The sequence below is a fragment of the Thamnophis sirtalis genome, unplaced genomic scaffold (genome assembly GCF_051295495.1).
Source record: "Thamnophis sirtalis isolate CommonGarterSnake01/CBP01778 unplaced genomic scaffold, rThaSir2_p1.2 scaffold_13, whole genome shotgun sequence".
Lineage (NCBI taxonomy): Eukaryota > Metazoa > Chordata > Lepidosauria > Squamata > Natricidae > Thamnophis > Thamnophis sirtalis.
In genome coordinates this window covers 11,142,299-11,165,155 of record NW_028261393.1, presented here as the reverse complement: position 1 = coordinate 11,165,155, position 22,857 = coordinate 11,142,299, and the positions used below count along the sequence as shown (strand labels likewise).

Below are 22,857 nucleotides of genomic sequence, written 5' to 3'. Positions count from 1 at the left end.
CTCTTGATTTAAGAATTAACAGCTATTCCCAGAATGCTCTCTGGGGAAGATTTAAATAAGATTCGGACATAAATATATCAACCAACCCTTGAGAGTCAATATTCCTAGGCTGTGGATATGATTCTGATTGTGAAATGATTGACCAGCAGGACACCAATAGAGACTAATAGGAAAATATGCTTCAAATTGGCCTTTCACTTACTCAGAATTTACAACCCACCATGAAGAGAGTGATGCAACTGAAGAGAGGTTGTGTATGAAGTGTCAGAGACCGAATCTGGCAAGTGCAGTGCAATGACCACGCTGCCAACAATTTTTCAGAAAATTGCATTTGTAAAGCTAAGAGTTGCATCTTAACTTCATTCCAGCAGAACAAAGTTGCCTGTGGGGTGTATGCCAAGCTCAACAAAGCGCAATCTAGCCAATTGTGTGCATCTGCGTAAAAGAAGATTCGAGATTTCCATGGACTATGTCTAGTTGTGGTCATTCTTTAGGCCAGCATTGGTCACTACTGCTAACCAACATTTGTTTATCATTGTTTATAAGGGGGAAACAGGGTGGAAGAAACAGTGCCTAATGAGTTACTGGTGACAAAATAATGCTGAGAAGAATTGTGAAAGTAAGAGAGAGATATGAGCAAAAAGGAATAATATAACGAAGAAGGAACAAAAGGGATTCTTACCACCGAATTACCTAGGTCAGTGTTTCCCAACCTTGGCAACTTGAAGATGTCCGGACTTCAACTCCCAGAATTCCCCAGCCAGCGAATGCTGGCTGGGGAATTCTGGGAGTTGAAGTCCGGATATCTTCAAGTTGCCAAGGTTGGGAAACACTGACCTAGAATGATGGGGAGATGATGACCCATGGTCTACATGTACTCTCTAAGATCCCATTTTGGAATTACCAAATCTCTATTATGTCCACTTGTTTGATTGATTTCTGTCCCATCTTCCCTTGAGGATCGTATATAGCTGCATAGATATAGCACTCTCTCCTTCAATTTTTTTTCTTCCCCAAAGCCATTGATTTTTCACAGAAAAGTGTCATATCTAATGATTGAAACTTTATTGGGGTGATGGCATTCTCGGAGGGAAGAGTTCTTTATGATTTGGATATCTTTTTAAAAAATGGGGAGGGGGAACATGGTTTAGTCACCAGTGTCCTGTTCAAATTGGCATTGATTAATTTTATTTATTTATTTATTTTAATTTGTCAACAAGTGCAAGGAAACATGTAGGAAAAACACATGAAAAAATGGCACAAATAAATGAATAAAAATAAGCAAAACATAGCTATAAACACATAAAAAGAGTCCATATAAATGGGACAGTAGGACAGGGACGGTAGCAGTGGTGGGATTCAAATAATTTAACAACCAGTTCTCTGCCCTAATGATTTCTTCCAACAATCAGTTCACCAAACTGCTCAGAAAGTTAACAACCGGTTCTCCTGAAGTGGTGCGAACTGGCTGAATCCCACCACTGGATGGTAGGCACGCTGGTGCGCTTATGCATACCCCCTTAGGGACCTCTTAAGAAATGCATAATGTCCACGGTAGACAGCTTAAGGTAAAAGGTATGGGGGTTAGAGGAACTAACAACAGATTGAGTAGGGTGTTCCACACATTTACTATTCTATTGCTGAAATTGTTTTTCATGCAATCAAGATTAATGCTTGAGTAATTAATGCCCAAGTATAATAATAACACCACCCCCAAAATAAGGCCAAGTACTTATTTTGGGAGGGGGAGGGTCAAAGGAAAATAGACCCTGTCTTATTTTTGGGACAACACGGCAGTAGAAAGCATATTTGCATATAATGTGGTGATTTTCAAACTGGTTGAGCCATTTGCCCCTTTTCCTGGTCTTGTATAATGTCCTCACCTCCAAACTACACCCCACTCCCAGACTTGGTTGTTTTACACATGTTGTCTCAGTAGTGGCTGAGTCCACGACTGGATCCCTGACTCAGATGCAATATCTGGTTCCAAGGCCTTTCACCTACATCCCTAGTTTATGGCTTAACATCACCGGTTTATATAATAAATCACAAGTTAGGACCCTGGGTGAATCGAGCTATAAATTCTCCATTAATCCAGCAGGATTCATTCTGCTAAATTGCTGACGCTTGCAAGAGAGCTTCACAAAAGCCCCTGAGCTTAGAGCTGAATTAGAGGAAGTAAATGAGTAAAAGGTCTTCAGAAGAAGGGTAAAAGCAGCAGAGGTGCTTTTCTATGACTTTCAACACAGAATCTTGTCCTCTGGGGCGATCAGCCACAGAATATTCAAGTCAAAAGTCAAGTACTCGGCCTCGTCAATCATGCCGTTAACTTTTGTCTCTGCACTCCCTGTGACTTTGATTCCTGGGATCCCACCCTTGCAAAGAATTGAAATAAACAAGAAGTACTTTACCAGAACTATGCAGTCTCCTGAAGTTCACCAGCTGACATACCAAATGGAAGATAACAAGTCCAGGAAACACAATTTCTGACTTGGTTTCCCCCCCCCCCAACAACAGTTCTTAAGTGTCACACATTGTTTGAACCCAGCTGTTGGGAATTGTGCAAGAAACCATGGCTGAATCTTTTTTGAAAAAAAATATTTTTTTTATTGAACAGTTTCCCCCCCATTTTTTAACCCAGTTATCACCTTTGCAACATTTCCACATTGGTATACCTCCATAATACCATTTTTATCCATAGATGTGTACATATACTTCTTTCGTACTTATTAATCTAATAATGTACTAATTTATCTACAATACATCTTATATCCATACATATATACATATACTTCTTTTATACATATTAATCTACTAATGTATTAATTTATATACAATACTTATATCTATATACGTGTGCATATATTTCTTTTAAACATATTAATCTATTAGTGTTCTATTAGTGCACTATTTTATATTCAATACATCTTACATTTTTTATCTTATTTATTTATGCAGCTTTGTAATTATTTTCTGATTTTTTAATCTTTCTTCCTTTAATGCTTTCTTATTCTTTATATCTGTCCTCTAGCCATTTATTATTCCATACCAAGTAATAATCAGATTCTACTTTATCTTTTATTTCTTTTGTGAGTCTGTCCATCTCAGCACACTCTAACACATTTTTGTATCACATTTTCCTCTGATGGTATATTTTTATTCTTCCAATTGTGTGTGTATATAATTCTCGCTGCAGTTATGACATGGAATATTGAATATTGAAATTTTTTTCCTCATAGTTCCCTGTAATTATCCCTAATAAAAATAGTTGTAGCTTTAATCCTATTGGTTGTTCAACCAATAGAATCTTTTTTAAAAAAATGATACAATTCTTCTTTCCAGGTCAGTTTTGGTCACCTAAGAATTTAAAGTGGGACAGAGTTGATAAAGCTGGCCGTTTCCCATTCTGACCTTCTGATCTGATCTGCCAATGTTTCTGCTGATGGCTTTTCCCAAAGCTTTATCTACTCTGAGAAGGAAGCAGACTTATTTGGGAAACTGCCTGAAGCATCAGGCACAAATATTAACTTGTCTCTCTACATCATGAATTGTGTAGGCATAAAACTGAACCCTTGCAGCAGCAAATGATTTCTCCAAGAGCCTGGAGATCTCTAATGCCATCTCTAATGCAAGATGAGACAAAATGGTCATATAATACGGAGGCCTCCAACCTTGGCAAATTTAAGGCTTGTGGACTTAAACTTCCACAACTCCCCAGCCAGCCCTGGGAATTCTAAGAGCCAAGGTGGCGCAGTGGTTAAATGCAGCACTGCAGGCTACTTCAGCTACTTCAGCAGTTCAGCTGTTCAAATCCCACCAGGCTCAAGGTTGACTCAGCCTTCCATCCTTCTGAGGTGGGTAAAATGAGGGCCTGGATTGTTGTTGGGGGCAATATGCTGACTCTGTAAACTGCTTAGAGAGGGCTGAAAGCCCTATGAAGTGGTATACAAGTCTAACTACTGCTAATTCTGGGAGTTGAAATCCACAAGTCTTCAAGTGGCCATGTTTGGAAACCCCTGATATAATGGACAATACAATACACTGTATTGGTAGCGGTTAATTTCTGACATTCTATGACATTACATCTAAATATAAAGTTTGTCTCCAGTTGTATTCCAGAAGGTATGGCCAGTGTTCACACAAAACCCATGCTTTACTTAATTGTGGTTTATGAAAGAAACTGCTATCAGTCTGGCACCAAAAACATGCTCAACTATAAAGGAAAGCACATGATGACTTAAAACGTGATATGAGCTTACCTAGGGACTCATGAATAAATAAACAGAAGAGGAACTGAAGAAACATTTTCCTCCACCCCCAGTAGAAGAATCATCATCAATCATTCGGGTCTGATTCTGGGCCACACAATGGATCAGTGCTCTCCATTCCTTCTGCCTCGCTCTGCCTCCTTCCGATCCTCCATGGTCATCCCAGGGTCATCCTTTATAGGGTCCAGCCAATGGGTACTAGGGCAGCCCCTTCTCCTTTTTCCTCTGATCACTCCGAATGGAAACAGACGCTGAGGTTTCTTCCAGCTCAGCCTACTCACATTTTAAGAGCTCCTCCACATTGGCCATGAAGATCAGGATCTCCATGCCTACAAAACCAAACCAAAATATGAATGTGTAATGTTTAATGAGCATCAGCGCATATGAAGACACTGACACTTTTGAAGTCTGCTATGGAAGCCAGTTCCGGCCCCCTTGATGTTTTCAATCTGAATTTCCATCAGACCAAGCCAGAGGTGGGTTCCTAACAGTTCAGACTGGTTCGACTGAGTAGGTAGTAACTTGGCCGGCCACACCCCCTGAACTGGCTCTATCAGTGGTGCTTTTTGCTTCTGTGCATGCGCAGAAGCAATTTATTTACTGGCGTACATAGTGCGGCCCTGATCGAAATGGCAGTAACAGAAGCTGGAACCCACCCCTGGACCAAACCTATCTAGCCAAGAAAAACATACTATGGAAATGATAACCCAAAACTGATAGAGACAGCCAGGTTTCCTAACATGATGTAAACAGGATGAGGTTCTAGGATTGGGATGGCGAACCTATGGCACACAAGGCTATTTGTCAGGACACACGAGGCATTGCCCTGTCAGCTGGCCAGTGCGTATGCCTCTGCAACCACCCCCAGAGGCCCTCCGGAGGCTTCAAGAGCTTCTCTGAAGCCTCCGGAGCGCAAAAAAACAGCCTTACGGGCAAACCGGAAGTTCGGGGACGGACTTCCAGTTTGCTTGCAGGACTGGTTTAAGCCCTCTGGAGCCTTCAGGGAAGCCTCCTGATGGTCTCTGAAGGCTCTGGAGGACTAAAAACAGTCCTATGAGCAAACTGGAAGTGACTTCTGGTTTGCTCGTTGGGTCGTTTTTCGTCCTCCAGAGTCTTCAGGAAAGCCTCCGGAAGGCCCCTGAAGGCTCCGGAGGCCTTAAACTGGCCCTATGAGCAAACTGGAAGTCTGTTGCCCATAGAGCCAGTTTTTTTGCACTCCAGAGGCTTCAGGGAAGCTCCTGAAGCCTCTGGAGGGCTTCTGGGAGTGGGGGGGGGGCTGTTTTCACCCTCACCAGGCTCCTATACAGCCTCTGGAGCCTGGGGAGGGCGAAAAAAGCATGCAAAAAATGGGGGGTCACGCCTGTCATGCACACATGCATGCTGGGGGTGTCTCACATTGTATTATGGGTGAGGCACGCCCATGCACAACCCCCCTGCGGTGCCCCCCACTTATGGCACACGAGCCAAAAAAGGTTCGCCATCGCTGTTCTACGATCTCAAATACGCATACATACTGGGTACTGTACTAACATTTCTTAATACTAGGATTAAATATCACACAAAGCTATGATTTATTAACTCTTGTGTTTTTCATAAATTGCAATGGCTGCAATCATAGGGCACACTAAACCAAAATTATGAAAATCATAATGTATGAATATAATTATTCTGTAAACTGCCCATTACACCTTTTGCCTGCCCATTACTTTGTGGAAGGGGACAATATTTAAAAGTTGATAAAAAGGCAGAATGGTTTAGTTGGTGTGTGGTGTGCTTTGAAAAATCTAGTTCTCAGACATTTCCCACCATAGAACCGTCTAGTTTTATTGGGACTACAGCTCCCATGATCCATGGACACTGGATCCACTGAATAGGGATTCTGGAGGCTGTAGTCCTAATCTATTTGACATCCTGTTGGGGAAGGTAAATGGGAATTTGTCCCAAAGAAAGACAGAGCTAATAGATAATAGAAATGAAACTTAAGAGAAAAAAGGAATTAGTAAAATGATAATTACAGACTTTCCTCCCCAAAAATGCATTCATTAGGGAGAAATCTCCGGTTCTCCAACTGTTGCTAACTAGTAGTAGCTCCAGCTCAAATGACCAGAAACTGAAGACAAAAGCTGAAAAATTTAGTTCTGAATTTCCATCTCCATTTTAGATGAAGGATGATTTTTTCCCCCTCCTGAACTAAGTAGCAGCCTTAACATGCATTTTTCCTACACGGTGGGGAAACTCAACAAGTTAGCTGGAGCCCTGTTGCTCTACGGTGAACAATGTGGTTTGGAGCACCCCAAGATACACTCAAAGATGGTCTCTTACCTGCAGTTTTCACAGTATTAATCCTGGAGAAAGAAAGAAAGAAAGAAAGAAGGAAAGAAAGAAAGAAAGAAAGAAAGAAAGAAAGAAAGAAAGAAAGAAAGAAAGAAAGAAAGAGTTGTCCACTCTGTTTTTGACGTTCCTTTTTACAGGAATTCTGTCAACGCCTATTTCTAATTTATAGAGAAGTTCCAGTGGTCTCAAGGGATTGGTTTCTTGGCAGAACAAAGGGAAGAACTAAATGGCCTATATTAGGAAGCCAACAGAAGATATGTGTGCTCTTGGCTCGTCAATAAATGCAAGAGATTGAGTTAATTGTATCCTGGAATTGATACAACCATGTGGATGGAGAGTTTCAGCTAAGATAGAATATAGATACTGTATATTTATCTCTCCCAGGTGTTCTAAACAACTTTTAAGTATATGGGCAACTTTTTGCAAAGTTTGTGCCTTTGTGTTGTCATATCAACATGGGATTAAGGTATCATCTCAGAAGGCGATGCTCTCCTTTCCTCTTTTTCTATTTGTAGGGTTAGGGTTAAACTAGAAATATTAAATGTTTCACTAGCATGAAAACAATCATTTTATTCAGACACATGGTGTGTTGTGAGATAACAGAATAACCTCCAATAGACCTATTAGATCCCACAGACTAGGCCTCCTCCGAATTCCATCTACCGGCCAATGCCGATTGGCTACCACCCGGAGGAGGGCCTTCTCTGTGGCTGCTCTGGCCCTCTGGAACGAGCTCCCCGTGGAGATTCGGACCCTCACCACCCTTCAGGCTTTCCGCAAAGCCCTTAAAACCTGGCTGTTCCGACAGGCCTGGGGCTGACGAGTTCCCGTCCCCGCTCGAATTGTGTGCTTGTTGATTGTTTTTAAATTGTTGTAGTTGTTGTCCGTTGTTTTTTCCCCCCTCCTATTTGTATCCCCCCCCCGTTACTTTGGTTTGTGAGCCGCCCTGAGTCCCTCTGGGAATAGGGCGGCATAGAAATGCAATAAATCAAATCAAATCAAATCAAATCAAATAACAAAGTTGGAAGAGACCTTGGAGCAGTGGTGGGATTCAAATAATTTAACAACTGGTTCTCTGCCCTAATGATTTCTTCCAGCACCCAGTTCACCAAGCTGCTCAAAAGGTTAACAACCGGTTATCCCGAAGTGATGCAAACTGACTGAATCCCATCTCCCTTGGAGGTCTTCTAGTCCAAACCCCTGCTCAAGCAGGAGACTGTCCAGTCTCTTAAAAGCCTCCTGTGATGGAGCACCCACAACTTCCGAAGGCAAGTCATCCCAATGATTAATTGTTCTCACTTTTAGGAAATTTTTCCTTAGTTCCGGGTTGTAGATAAATGTTGCTAATGCTACAAGAGATGAGGCCCATCTTATCTTTTATCATGTCAAAAAACCCACCCCTGCTTTTTGCAAAGAGTAGACCCCCTATTCATATTAAAGTGAAAAGTAGCCCATAGGGGTGGAAAACAATTGGGTCACTCTGTCTATAAGCGGTGCTAAACAAGACACAAGTAACTTATTAAAGAACCACATGTTGAACAACTGCTATGCAGAAGAAGACACAAATTGGTTTCCCATCTTGTTTTGAATCATACCCTTTCCTCTTGCTGTTATCAAAATCACTCCCTCCCTCAAACAGGCATTCTCCCCTTCTGGATTTCAAACTTCCTCTATTGCTGAGTTGTGATGTTCCTCATCACTCTCTGCACCTCGAGGAGTCATCAGAAAACTGTGCTGCCATTAAATTCTTTGCTCCGGCTGCCAGAAGATCATATTCTATCAACCATTTTTCTGTTGCATCAGCCAATTTTGCAAGCTATTTTTCCGGGAAAAGGAAAGCTAGCCTTTGTGTATTACTCACAATTCCCATGCAGCTGTCTGATAACAAAGTAGTTAATGGACAAAACTTCACTTAGATGCATAGCCCAGTAGGGAGGCTTCCATAGATAATAATTAAAGGATGAGCCCATAGGGAATTGGTGCTGTTCAGGCCAGGAGTTCCAAGGGTGAAACTCTAAAACACACATAAGGGTGGGGGGGGGACCTCAGTAGGACTGTCCTGAGTTGTTTGTCACAGTTTGGCATGGTTATCTCTGCATGTGGACCAGAGGTGGGTTCCTACCAGTTCGCACCAGTTCGGTAGAACCGGTTCATCAAATTTTTGAAACTCACCACTGACACACACACACACACACACACACACACACACACACACACACACACACACACACACAGACTCACACAGAGAGAGAAAGAGAAAGAAAGGAAGAAAGAAAGAAAGAAAGAAAAAGTGAGAGAGAGATGAAAGAAAAAAAAGAAAAAGGGACAGAGAGACAAAAGGAAGGAGAAAGAGAGAGAGAGAGAGGGAGAGAGAGAGAGAGAGAGAAAGAAAGAAAGAAAGAAAGAAAGAAAGAAAGAAAGAAAGAAAGAAAACACATGGCTGGCAAGCCACTCCCACCAGGTCACATGGCCAGCAAGCCACTCCCACAAAGGAGGCCACACCCACAGAGTAGGTTCAAAAAAATTTTGAAACCCACCACTGATGTGGACTTTGAAGAAAGTGATCTTACAAACTCTCCAGAAGCCTGGAGCATAGTAATTGTCTTTTATTAAATCATCCAAAAGGTGTCACTCTTCTCATAATTGAATGTGGGAAGGAAGAAAAGAAGGATAGTGATTTGGTCTTTTGCATCTGGGGAGAGGGCAGGAGGAGAGAGAATGAAAGTTCATAGGTAACGTATTCCATCCCCATCGCAAATGGGAGTGAAGAGAAGAGAAACTGGAACCAGTGGTTGGAACTGGTTGCTGCCTAATTTAGGTAATATACCCATTTGTGTCTCTTAGAGGCCAGGGATGGAGTCAAGGAGAATAAGGGCCAGTTAAGGGATGGAGAAAACGCAAGGTGATTTTGATGGAATTAAGCAAAGTGTTCTGGAAATAGACAAAGAAAGCTAAACGAGGAATCTCCAACCGAGTGAATGAATTAAAAGTGAATAAATTTTTTGAGAACAAACCAAAGTGAGATGATGCTGGGGGAATATTTTAGAGATATGTATGGGAAACGCAATATAAAACTGCCCAATATCTCTTACTTCAAACTAGGACTCCTAGCAGTGCCTTATTCCACCCAAGGGTCCTTCTGTAATAATTTTTATGTTGAATTTTCAGTTCTTTTATTAAAAATTGCATTGTTGATCTTTTTTTTTTATGCTCATAGAATTTATTGTTGCAAAATGGAGTATTATTATATACTCCAGTTAAATGTGGCACAGAGTTCTTATCCTGGTGAATTAATTCATACAGTGTGACTTTGGTCAAAGTATAAGAAATAGTAGACCACCCAGGACCTGATGGGTCATATTTTCAGAGAGATTTCCTTATCAGATTCCTCAGTAACTTCAACAATGACAGAACTTCTAATGTACTGTCTTGACTAGAAAAGTTGAAGATAAATTCATAGATGAATCTGCCTTGAAAATAGTCCCCATTGAACTTTATAGTAGAGTCATATATCAGCACAGGAAATGTTTTATGACATTTACATTATGACATAAAGTGTTTTATGACTTTTTAGGTCATTAATTGTTTTATAAAACTTGCAAAATTTCAATTTCATGGCAGTCATGTCTCCAGGGTCAACATATTATCTAGGTTAGATTATTTGAGGTATTTTGGTTCAAAAATTATTGCCCTACGATGCACCACTTTGCCCACTTAAAGGTTACAAACAAACTTTTAGAGGTTTTTTTTTACTAGTATATAGATTATGAATGATCTCCCGCTCAGCTGATTTGCAAAAATATAGGATTTTATAATTTGTAATAATTTTGTGGTCAGTGTGAGCAACCAAATATCAAAGCATTTCCCTGTGTATGAGCAATCTTTATTGTTTTTTAAAAAAATGGAAAGCAGCATTGATTTACCTAATCCAACTTTATTACATTTTGAAATGGAAACAATATCTTAGTTGTTTCTCCTTCACATTTGCATCAGTTAAATCTCTGAATGAATTAGTGCACAGTGTTACTGTAATATTTCGTGAGTAATGTGTGCTGCACAAGCAAGCGGTTTTAAATATTAAACAAAAGGAAAGTTGCCATTTTAGGTCGAAACTTTGAGTGGGAGGAACATAGGAGAGGAGAAAGCTTATGAGGGATATGCAGTCAGCCCTGCAATTGCCTAAACTACTTTATCTATCTAGTGTGGTGAGTAATGCTTCCCCACCAATCTTTGCTGGATGTAGAATTGAGTATAACTTAGTTCGACTTCACTATGTCCGTAGGCTAAGCTTAAAAATGCAGTTGGGTAGTTTTGACAGAGATATGCAGGAATTGTTAACCTAGGCAAAAGGAGATGAAGTCCTGAGCAGGAAGATTACATTCTAAAGTATCTCAGGCAGACATCTCTCTAATTCCCTGGAGTATAAGGACGATGTAGAACAGAGTCAGATTTGTAAGATTCTACTACTATAGCCAGTCTCAATAATAGTGGTTTCAGCATTCTTGTTATTTCCTGGTCTGATCTACCTAGTGGGGCTAACAATAATTCCTCCAAAATACAGAAATTAATCAAAGTTGTCTGTTCCATTGAAAGTCTTATTCGTGGGTTTGGAGATTCCGAAATGTCACTTTTGAAGGATGTTTCTGGGATGCCCTTCAAAGAGAAGCTGAAACTTTGGGATATCAAGAATGCAGTTTTTCCTAAACAAGTATTTGACCATATCCTACACAAAATGTTGGGCTTTCTTTGTGCTTTGCTGTAGTCTGTTACATCAGATCGCAAGCACAGATGGAACAATCTAGAAGCAATTTTCAAGAAAATCTTCCGCCTCCCAGGACTTGAGTACTTCATCAAAATTATTTGTTCTCTCTCCACTGGCCAGCTTCAAGTCATCCAAATGGTCCTTGTTGAAGTTTCCACAGGCGGCACACAGCTTCCCTCTGAGGCTCTCCTTGGCTGCCATTGTCACCATCCCATCAGGATGGAGATAAACTTCCACTTCAGAATCATGGTCAATAACAATTTTATCTTGAATTTTCCTCATGGACACAGGGCTGTTCTCATATGGCAGCTTTATATTCTGACCGTTTACCTGGAAAACATGATTGAGGTAGGAAAACAGTTAGCAACCTGAAAACATCCCCGCATCCATTTTCAAATGTTTGTTTTCTTCCTTTGAATCTACTCAAATAGTCCTCAGCTTAATTTCAAAATCTTTTGAAAGAGATCGGATGTCCTGCATAGAAAGAAAAAAAGATATTTGGGACAGACAGAATAGGTGTCTCCCCATATGCACAGAATTGCTGAAACATCTGCATTCTTTTTTCATCAGGCGTCAACTCATTTGTTTATAGCTGTCGTTGGCCATTATTGTCTACTTTTGGAAACCAAACAATAGAAATTTGGTTAGTAATTGAAAGGGGTTTTGTTGAGGTGGTAAAAAATAAAACTTTGTTTTTGTGTTTTACTGATTAGATTGATTTGTCATTGTAGAAATGGCTAATTTCTAATATTATGGAAACATAAATAGGTGAGGTTTGATGCCTTATTCTACTGCAACAGAGAGAGTCGGAAGTCAACTTTTTTTCTCTCTCTCCACTCCTCATTTCTTCTTCCCCTTCTCCTCCCCACAGTGTCCTACTATTTGTTTTGTGTCTTTGTATTTTATTCTATAGTAAAATGTTTTTTTAAATAATTGAAAGGAGTTTCCCAGAGAATCCTACAACTGCGCCTTTGCTGAAATATCAAAGAGTGTTCCTGAACATGGCAGTGGCAAAATTTTCTGTATAACAGAGGAGTGTCCATTAATTCAACCAGAATCTAGCTTGACTCAAAGGAGAGTATCTTTTATTCAGTTACTACTACCAAATTTAAAAGGGAACATTATTGTTTAAATATGTAAAGATGATTAAGGGTAGAGTATGAATTGTCCCATCTGCATTCTTCAGCCAGAATTTATGATGGATTCTTCTAGGGGTGGGGTGGGGTGGAGGTGGGGGTGGAAGGTGGAGAGACTTTGAAGAATGTATGTTGAAGGCTACTAAGTGTTCCATAACTTCTTGATTTGCTCTTGATTTTCACTTACCCAAAACCTTTCTTGGTTTATAATATGAATGAAGCCACCTCGAAAGTAAAAGAAGACAGATTTTCCAACCACAATCTCCTTCATATACACCTTTCCAATGCTCACTAACAGCCTGAACCATGAGGCAGAGTTCTGGTCACAAAGAGAAGCTATTTCGTAGACTCCACAGCTGGAATATCTCCCTGAGGCACCATCGAAAGAAGTGAACCGCGCTTGGGCAGTGAGTTGGCATTGAGCTTCCAGCATCACGCAGCCATGCACGCCTTCCCGAAGGGCACAGGTCTCTCCAAGCTGGCAGCTGCTTTCTTTGCACTGGAGGTGGCCTGCTGACTGGCAGGTGCATTTTTTTGTGCAGCCTTTCGAGTATATGTGCTCACCGATCTGTTGAACAAAGTCCCAGAGTCAGTTACAATAAGGAAAGCATTCCCTCCCTCCCTCCATTCTTCCAATTTTTAAATTACTGTAACTATAGATATAAATTCAGATTGCCAGTCCCATAACCAGGGGCATCAACAGAGGGGTCGAAGAAGATAGAAGGACTTTGAAAAATAATAAAATAAAATATAATAAATAATAAAATAAATACCACATAAAATATATGGTGTTCATGGGCTTACACAACCATAAGTGGGACATTTGTTAAGTGAGTTTTGCTCCATTTTATGACATTTCTTATCACGGTTGTTAAGTGAATCACTGCAGTTGTTAAGTTAGTAACCCGGTTGTTAAGTGAATCTGGCTTGCCCATTGACTTGGCTTGTCAAAAGGTTGCAAAAAGTGATCGTGTGACCTCAGGACACTGCAACCGTCATAAATATGAACCAGTTGCCAAACATCTGAATCTTGATCACATGACCATGGGGAATGGTCACTAAATGAACTGTTGTAAGTCTGTAGTCTGTCAGGAATCACTCCTAGTCTCCATCCCATGAGAAATAGCCTCTTTCTGCTCCCAGCCACGTCAAGGGAGAGAGAAATTACCTTGAGGTAGGCTCCGCGATAAGTGCAGCCACATTGCTTCATGGTTACACACTGAGATCCATCAAAGACATAGTCCTCATCACACTGACAGCCTTCAAAGCAGTTCTCTGAACACTGACTTGGACTAGACAAGGCGGCACAGGTGGAATCACAAGTTCTGGTACATGGCTCATAGTGGCTGTGGGCCGGACAGGTGAGAGCTGTGGAAAGCAGAAGAAGCAAATAGATTAAAATGGCTAGGGAATTCCCGGAAGTGAAGTCCACATCTCCTAAAATTGCCCAAGTGACAAACACTGCACTAATGAAGTGCTAAGGACTAGCAATCACATCTTCCAGGGGAGGAAAATACAATCTAGAGAGGCATCTTGTCTCCCTGGAGCCAAAAATCAAAATGTGGCTGAGAACCTAACCAAAACAATTAGGCCCACAAACTACTAATCTTCCCTCCTCCTTCATGTTGCGACGAACGACACAACAAAGAACCTGAGTAAAATATTGAGAGATTATAAGCAAGTAGGCAATAAAGTTAAGGATTCTTGGAACAAGTATCCATGTTTTTTCAAAAATAAGACCCAGTCTTAATTTCTTTTGGGCTCCAAAATAAGAACCAAGGCAGGTCTGGGGCTCTTGATTAGTATCCAGCCCCACTCTAAGCAGTATGCATGATGTGTAATTTTAAAAATTGTATTTTTATTTTTATTTTTATATATGTCCCTTTGTCTTGTCTGTAAGGCGCCCAGAGTCCCTAGGGAGTGGGCGGCATACAAATGTCAATAAACCTAAACCTGAACCTAAACTAGGTCTTATTTTGGGGAAATGACTTGTTCCTTTGTCCATGTACTTGAAGAGTACATGGGAGGCCCACTTCTTCTGCTTCGGCATGGCAGGGCAGGAGGTCTTGCGGCCAGGACACCACAAGCAACCAGATGAAATGGGCAGCTGGGCAGTTGTGCAGATGCTTAAGAAGGCCTTGTTTTGGGGATAGGGCTTATATTGTGCACACAAGCAAAAACCATGGTAGGGCTTATTTTTGGGATAGGTGTTATTTTTGGGGAAACACAGTAATTGCTGAAACAACTCTGGAATCTCTTTGAATCAGGATGCATCCATGGTTGGTTAAGCACTAGAGGATGTTAGGATTTAAATGGTTGTGAACTGGATAGACTCAGCCATGAATAAGAATAGTAAGGCAAGGCACAGGAAGATAGACGAAGATATTTGAGGCAGAGAGCTGGCTATTTATGGAAAGTAACTTTCTACAAACTTACGGCAGAAGGAAGAGCTTCTCCAGGCTCTAATGTTGGCACCAGATGCCTGGCAAGCAGCTACATAGGCTTGAAGACTTCGACAAAGGGACTCTTGAACCTCATTGGTTGTGCAGGCCTCATTCAAACAGTGCTCAAAATATTCTGCAGGGTCCACCAGTGAATGGCAGCCTATGAATGGACCTGTCTTGGATGGGATCATTCCACAGAAGTTCCCAGCTTCATATTTTGTTTTCTGGGTTTTGTTGCAGACAGGACATCTGTCCCCACAGCCATCAGAACAAATTACACCATTCACTGGGATCTTCCAAGAAGCCACAAATTCTTCCACATTTTCAGTGAATTTTCCATTAGGTAGCATGAAGTCATCCTTTGGATCCCCATTGAAGTTTCCAGCTAGGCCACACATATGATCTACGTAAGTACTGGGAACAGAAACCTGAATATATGAAGAAGTATCAAATAGGACTGTGAGGCCAAAGGTTGTAGAGATAATGATGGTGTTCCCTTCTTGGGTGATCCAGAATTTCCCATCAGCTGCATTCATTGGCAGGGTATACAACTGTCCATCCACCTGTACCAAGAAAGAATAAAAATTGGGGATAAGTTCTGATTTTACATGCATAGAATTTAATGCATGTTTCACATTGCTTCATAGCAGTAATTAATAGTTTTTTTTTCCTCTTCACAACCCTGGGAAAAGAATAAAATGCAGGTTCAATTATGATCTTGCCGTCTGCATTAGCAAAATCATCAGAGATAGAAAGCATGCATTTAACTCCCAAATCTCTCCCCCCCCCCGACCATTTTTAAAAATCTTCTGAGATTAAGACCAAAATGTCACTACTGAATGTGAAACTGAGTTTTTCTGCTTGATTGTGGTGCATTAAGCCCCTAATAAATTTCATGCACCTGTTTTATTAAAATAAAAAAAACAGGCAGAGATTTCTGTTTCCAGTCATTTGGGAGCCATCCCTGCAATATTTCCATGTTCTCTGCAGTTATACAAAGACCAAATAAAAAGTGTGTGTGGGGGGGGTAGCCCCTATTCTTCAAACAGTTTGCTGGCTCTAGGATTCAAAGCCATTCCCCAAATATGATAACAAAAACCCATAAAATAAACTTCCTAGTGATAAGCTTTTTCACATACCATGGCCTGCCACTTTAGTCCCCTCTGAAGGGTGATTGTGGAACCATGAATGAAGAGCTTCAGATTCTGGATTAGAATTAAAGGACCATCACCAAGCTTCTCATTCTCTACCCACACAGTGAAGTTCTGGAGCTGAGGATTGTGCTGGCAGACTTGAGCTAAGGTGTAAGTACAGGAGCCGTAGAGTTCAAAATGCCTTCCATCAAAGGAAATTAAATGAGGGTCACCCAATACAATGGCCTTTCCATAGCCTAAGGGATGGCAGCCTTGAACGCCTTTTACAATCTTGCAAACCTCATATTCTCCACAAGAGAACTTTTGACATTCTATGGTTGCGTTATCCTTGCAGATGCACTTTTTCTGGCAGGAAATGGTGGGATAAAACTCTTCTCCTAGTTTGTAGTATCGGCCTTGGTCAAAACAGCCACAGTTTGCATTTGAAACACACTGATCCCCACTGCGGATAGATCCAGAGTCACAAAAACATCCTTCCAGGCATGGAACATCACATTTCTGCAGTGAGATGAGGCTCTTGCATGTGGATGGACAACCATTGCCACAGAGCTCATAGTGCTTGTTAGGTGGGCAAGACATACCTAAAGAACAGAATAAAGAGAATGTTGCTTATCAAATTATCACAAAGAAGAGGGCGTTAACACCATAAGGCAAGATAAGAAAAAATGGATGGAAACTACTTCAACACATCTGGGGGGGGGGGCAAGTTGAGGAATGCTACCGTGAAATAAATGGAGCTCTTCATCAAATGACTCTCCCATTTTTATTACTGGATTTAGGCTCTCTTTCATCTTTTATGCCAGCTATTCTGTTTCCCCGAAAATAAGACATCTCCGAAAATATTGCAACATAGCAGCAGTCATGAGGTGACCATGACCATACTCACTGCCTCCTGCACCTCAAAAATAATAAGACCTCCCCAAAAATAAGGCAAAGTGCTTATTTCAAGGGGGGGGGGGGAGTCAAAAGAAAACAAGACCTTGTCTTATTTTGGAGAAAACACGGTAAACTTTGAATGCAGGAGAGAAGACTTACTGCAGAAGGATGGTGATCTCCACTCCTCAACTTGGATCCCTTGAGCTTGACATGCTGTCACGTAGGAGCTGATGGCAATACAGAGGGCCACATGGTGACCTTGATATGCGCAGGTATCATAGACACAATCATCAAGGTAAGACTGAGGATCAATGGCATCATGGCATTGCCTGAAAGGCCCACTCTTTCTTGTAAGAATCCCACAGTAGGATGGACCTTGGTAGGTTTGTTTATCAGCATCACTGCACACTGGGCAATTTTTGGTGCATCCAGAAGAGCAGCCAGGAATATCTTCCACCTTCCAGCTGTTTGCAAATTGAATTTCATCCTCTGCTTGGGTTCCATCTTTCATGAGAAAGTCATCATTTTGATCTTCATTGGCATTACCACAAAGGCCACAGAGTGCATTGGCATAAGAGTCGGGAACGATGACCCTGGCATAGCTGTACCAGTCAAAGCTGACACGCAGATCAAAGTCTGTCTTGATGAAGCCGTGAACTCCACTCTGGTAGATGCTCAGTTTATTTTCATAGGAGAAGGGCAGTTCCACAAAGATGCCATTGACCTGAATTAAAATAAAGAAAAAAATAGTCAAGGCATTAACAATTATTTCAAACTAAAGAGTAGATTTGGTCTTATTAGCTTTTAGACTCATCATCTCCCCTATTCCACTCCATGGGCTGTTTGACAAATAAGCAAAGTAAGAAATCTATCGCTATATAATAACAATAAATTTAGACATAGAAAAAAACCCAAATGGAAAATTGCAGATGTAATTTAAATTTGGCCCTAGAAGATGAAACAATATAACAAATAAAATAAGTTGTAAAAATTACACAAAACAATTAAAACACTAGCTTGATAACTAGAATAATTTCTAGTTCTTGTGAAATTCTCTATGCCGAAGAACAAATTCTGTATACATTTCTAAATACTATAGATCATAAATAGATATTTTTATGATATCAAATAAGTGACTGACATCCTCCCCATTAAACCAATATCCATTTGGGAACTGGATGAAAAACAATAGGGAGGTCTTGCCTTTAATATCTTCACTAAGAAATAAGAAACAAAGTACACTATATATATCTAGTATCACTTCCCTAAACCAGAAGCCAGCAATCTTTTTAGACTGAGTTTTTGGGGTTGTTCCATGAAAGCATATGCAATTTTGCTTTTCTCATGAAAATTATTTTGTGAGACTAATAAGACTTGAAAAGGATTTCGTGGGATTCCACCTTGCAGAAGATTATTTTGCTATTTCAGCATTTATATTGGGGGCATTAAATTAAGCATGATAACCTTTTGGCCTGTGCAAGTCCCATATATCTGACCCCTTAAAACTGCAACTATAATCCCATCCTGGTTTGAATCGTAGCTAAACCTCCATACAAGAACTAAGAAACATTGAGAACTTTACACCTATGAAGCTCTTATGCCTGAGAATCTGAAACTTGCAATGACTCTTTTTTTGTTTATTAATAGGACATTTGAACACCCCCTTGCATTAGTTTACATACCTGGATCTTTTCGGGAAACTCTTGGCTCATACTGATGGTAAAGTTGTAGATTTCCAGGGTCACCACTTTGGTGTAGGACACTGCCTTGTTGCCTCGGTGGTTATTCTCCACGGTGACCAAAAATGGGGTCAGAGAAGGATCCTGGGAGCAGAGCCCGGCCATTTGGTAAATGCAGGTTCCCATGAAATCGTATTTCTTCCCATCAAAGGTTGTATAGTGAGGGTCTCCGGTTCCTATGCAGGTCTTGTAACTGACAGCATGGCATCCCCGGACACCATTGACCACGCTGCATTTTGTCTTGCCCTTGCAAGAAGACTTTTGGCATATAGTCGTGCCTAATTTGGCATCACACTTGCAATAACTCTGGCAGTCTTCATCTCCCCAGAAATCTTCCCCTGCCTTATAGGTCACGCCTTGGTAAATGCAATTGCAGTTGTCTATCGGAATGCACTTCCCACCTCTGCGGACAAAGCCATCGTCACACTGGCAGATTTGCGCACAGGTGTTGTTACAGATGCTGGGAGCAGAACGGTCAGAGCAGGTGGCTGGACAGGCATTTCCACAGGCTTCATAGTGGCTGTTCTCAGGGCAGAATATTGGGACTATTTAACAAAACCATGGTTAAAACAAGATTAGTGACTATTAACATGCACTTATTACTGAGAAAACACCCTACGTGTCTAATTCAAAACAACAAAAAGATTCACATTGGTTCTGGATAATCAAAAGAGTAGCAGGCTTTCCTTGTGGGATTTTGAAAGAGAAGGCAAAAGAAAGTCATTTTAAAGCTTTGGGAAGAGAGGAAAGCATCTTTATGCAGGAAACTCTGCATTGTGGGAGGAGAGTTGTGTTAGTTTATGAGAGGAAAAAAAATCAGAAGGAACCTATTTTATTAAAAGGCAGAAGCCTTTGTGAGCTGCACACCCTTCATCAGATGCAAAGAGCCACAAAAGCTAACACCTTTTAATAAAATTGGTTGGTTAGATAAGATGCTACTGGACTGCACTTGTTCAGCTTAATTACTGAAAAATGATGAATAAGCAGTGGAAAAGTAATACAGGAATGGGTGGAAGGAAGAAAAATACTTCTACACTCAATGTTTCTTAACCTTGGCAGTTTGAAGATGTGTGGACTTCAACTCCCAGAATTCCCCAGCAAGCCAAGTCCACACATCTTCAAACCGCCAAAGTTGAGAAACATTGTCTTACCCACATAGCAAGAGGAGAAAAAGTTAGTACTTTCCATTTACTCCCCCATCTCTTATTTGCCAGTTAACAAAACATTATTTACAGAGTACAGGGAACCATGGAAGAAAAAAACAAGCCTATCCTGTAATATTTCTTTTTTCTATTCCTAAAGTTTTAGACGTATTACTTCACACTTTATGTTTGGGTGGATTGGTAGGGAAATAATGAAACCATGGATCATTTGGACTTTGGCTTACGACTTTGTTTCTACCGTTAGATTCTGTTATATTCAAGGATTTGGTTTTTTATTTTATTTCTGTTTTGGAAGCAACTCAGTGATTAGAGCAGCATTTAAGTCAAAATAAACAAATATTCAAATACAAGAGAAATGTAAATCGATTTCACATTTAATCTTGCTTATAAACATTTGATTTATTGTCAGTTTATTTTTCAATGAAAAATCCGGATTTGCAGTCCGAGCAAGTCAAAATTTACTCCCATGGACATTTCATGAGATTTAATCATGGAAAGAGGATCCATACCATACAGGCCAAAGAAATCTTGCCCACAATGAATGAATTTGTAAGCAAAATGGGATGACCATATTATCTGCAATCTTCATTGATGTTGATGCTGTTTGGTTTCGGGCTCTGCTGTTTTACAAGGATCTCGCTTGCTTTATATTTCGTGCTGCATCATCTTCCCTTCTGGATCTCAGATTTGCATCACTCTTTCCTCTCCCCCCTCTGAGCTTCACTTACTTGCATCTCAGTGCTTTTGCTCAGACGAAATTTCCACTTGCTCCCTTAGCCAAGGTTACCCACAACAAAACATGCCCTGGATGACAAAGAATGCAATCCTGCTATTTTCAAAGTACACACTGCATGTTATATTTAATGGATACACCTTTACATCTTGTAATCTGTCATGCCAAGTTTCTCAGCAAATGGCAATACAAAGATGAACGGATAAAGGAGATGGAGGGAGGGGGAGAAAGTGAAAGAGAGAGAGTGAGAGAGAGTGTTTACTGCTGTGGGTAATTCTTTTGTTCCTTTTTTCCATAGAGTGAAAATTAAGGAGATTTTAATATGTAAGGATATGAAGTGATTGTAGTCACCATGCTTATTGTCTTTGCATTCTCCTCCTGGTTAGCTGCAAATAGAATCTAGATCAACTCGGCTTGATTTCCGAATAGAGAAGTCAGTGGAAAATATAATGGATTGAAGGTGGCCCCAGTTCCATATGAGCAATCTGAGTATCCAATAAAGCTTTAAACATTGAAACGTATATTCTAATAAGAACCAGCATTAAAAGACAGAAATCATTATCATTATAATCACCACCACAACCATCAATATATGAGGATGCTTACCTGAATAACAAAGAGCAGCACTGCCGTAGCCATCAGATTTACCACCTCCGAAGACAAAAAGTCCAAATGGAGTGTTCTCGTGTTCCACTGACAGGGCACGATCTGTTATCTCCACATCTTCTTCAGCCCATGAATATTTGGTGCCTGGGATCTGGGTCCACCGGATCGTCCTGCCTTCCATTGTGATCCTACCAGATTCTGAGGATTTGGCTATAATCATGGCATGATTAGTAAAGTTTTTCATTCCATAAATGCGGTATGAATTGCAATAGCATGTAATGGCAGGGATGTTCATGAGGAAAGGGTCATAGTAATTGACTCCTCTTTTGGCACCAGTGAAAAAAAACAAAACTTGGATTCTAGCATCAGCAGTGATAAAAAGTGGTTGAGAGGCCGGGATCTCAAGTTGAACCACTTCTCCAGCCACCAGAGTACGAGATTCGTTCTTGGAGCTGGATTGATATTTGAGTAAAGTGTTCTCTGCAGAAACAATATACGCAATATCAAATTTTGTCTGGAAAGGAGCAGGAGGGACGATGAAGGTGGTTCCCCAGCTCTGAACTGGCAGAAGCTGCTCAACAACATGATCACAGGCTGTGAACTTGGAAACACAGGTATGTCCACTCAAGACAGCCACAGGTTTGGTCGATTCAATCCTGGTGCCTGATAAATCTTCTGTGCTTTGCAGCTGAATTGCTTCAAAGGCCTTGAGGTCAGTCATCAAGATGGACCCAGGACCATAAACCTTGCTTTTGTATGCCACAGTGCCTTTCAGGCGGATGGTCACTGTTGTGAGAACCTCATGGGCTATGATAGTGAATTCTTTTGTGCCATTTCCTGTGGGGGTGACCACATAATATAACTGTCCCAGCTGCTGGATGGGATAGGTGATTGTTCCCTCACTTGTAGAAGGCAAGTAGTTGTAGGAGATGACAGAAATGTCTTGGTCAGCTTCGATCAGCACCGCCTTATTAAATTTGTCACTCCCCTCCATTGCTAAGGACTGTGGTAATGGAATGGAAACGACTTCTCCGTCATTGATGGTTTTGTGTAGTATTGTATTGCTTGATGACACTTTAATATTTGTCACAAAATTATATCCAGAGATGTACAGCTCAAGCTTTTGAGTAGCTTGCCCAGACTTGTGATTTTGCATGAAGGCAGTAACAAAACTCTTCCCCCGGGAACTTAAATGACAAGTTCCTGAAAAAAAAAGAAGGACTCTTAGGAGAGGATAGATCTTGTCATACATTAAATTAGAATACTTCCCAATCTTTAGAGCCGAGGTGGCACAGTGGTTAAATGGAGCACTGCAGGCTACTTCAGCTGACTGCAGTTCTGCAGTTCGGCTGTTCAAATCTCACCGGCTCAAGGTTGACTCAGCCTTCCATCCTTCCGAGATGGGTAAAATGAGGACCCGGATTGTTGTTGGGGGCAATATGCTGACTCTGTAAACCGCTTAGAGTGGGCTGAAAGCCCTATGAAGTGGTATAAAAGTCTAACTGCTATAACTGCTATTTACTCTTGTTTCTGGTTGTCAGAAAGTCAAGAATGAAGCCAGGTACATAAGAGCCATTGGCAACTTCAGATATCTAACCTCTAGGTGAAAATGTTAAAGTTTTATCACACCATCACCCGCTTC

At 40.8% G+C, this 22,857-nt stretch overlaps 1 protein-coding gene across 1 annotated transcript in view; it reads right to left on the bottom strand.

The window, feature by feature from the left end:
- Positions 1–2,240: 2,240 nt before the first annotated feature.
- The window catches only part of LOC148043062 (IgGFc-binding protein-like), a 39,907-nt gene continuing 19,290 nt past the window's right edge, over positions 2,241–22,857 (bottom strand). Inside the window, exons 10-18 of the mRNA XM_087728024.1 lie at positions 21,216–22,418; positions 18,657–19,258; positions 17,134–17,698; positions 16,084–16,679; positions 14,937–15,507; positions 13,669–13,868; positions 12,688–13,068; positions 11,449–11,694; positions 2,241–2,375 (exon numbers count right to left, since the gene is read on the bottom strand). Of these exons, the coding sequence (XP_087584150.1) occupies positions 2,241–2,375; positions 11,449–11,694; positions 12,688–13,068; positions 13,669–13,868; positions 14,937–15,507; positions 16,084–16,679; positions 17,134–17,698; positions 18,657–19,258; positions 21,216–22,418 (4,499 nt within the window). The remainder of the gene's footprint in view (positions 2,376–11,448; positions 11,695–12,687; positions 13,069–13,668; positions 13,869–14,936; positions 15,508–16,083; positions 16,680–17,133; positions 17,699–18,656; positions 19,259–21,215; positions 22,419–22,857) is intronic.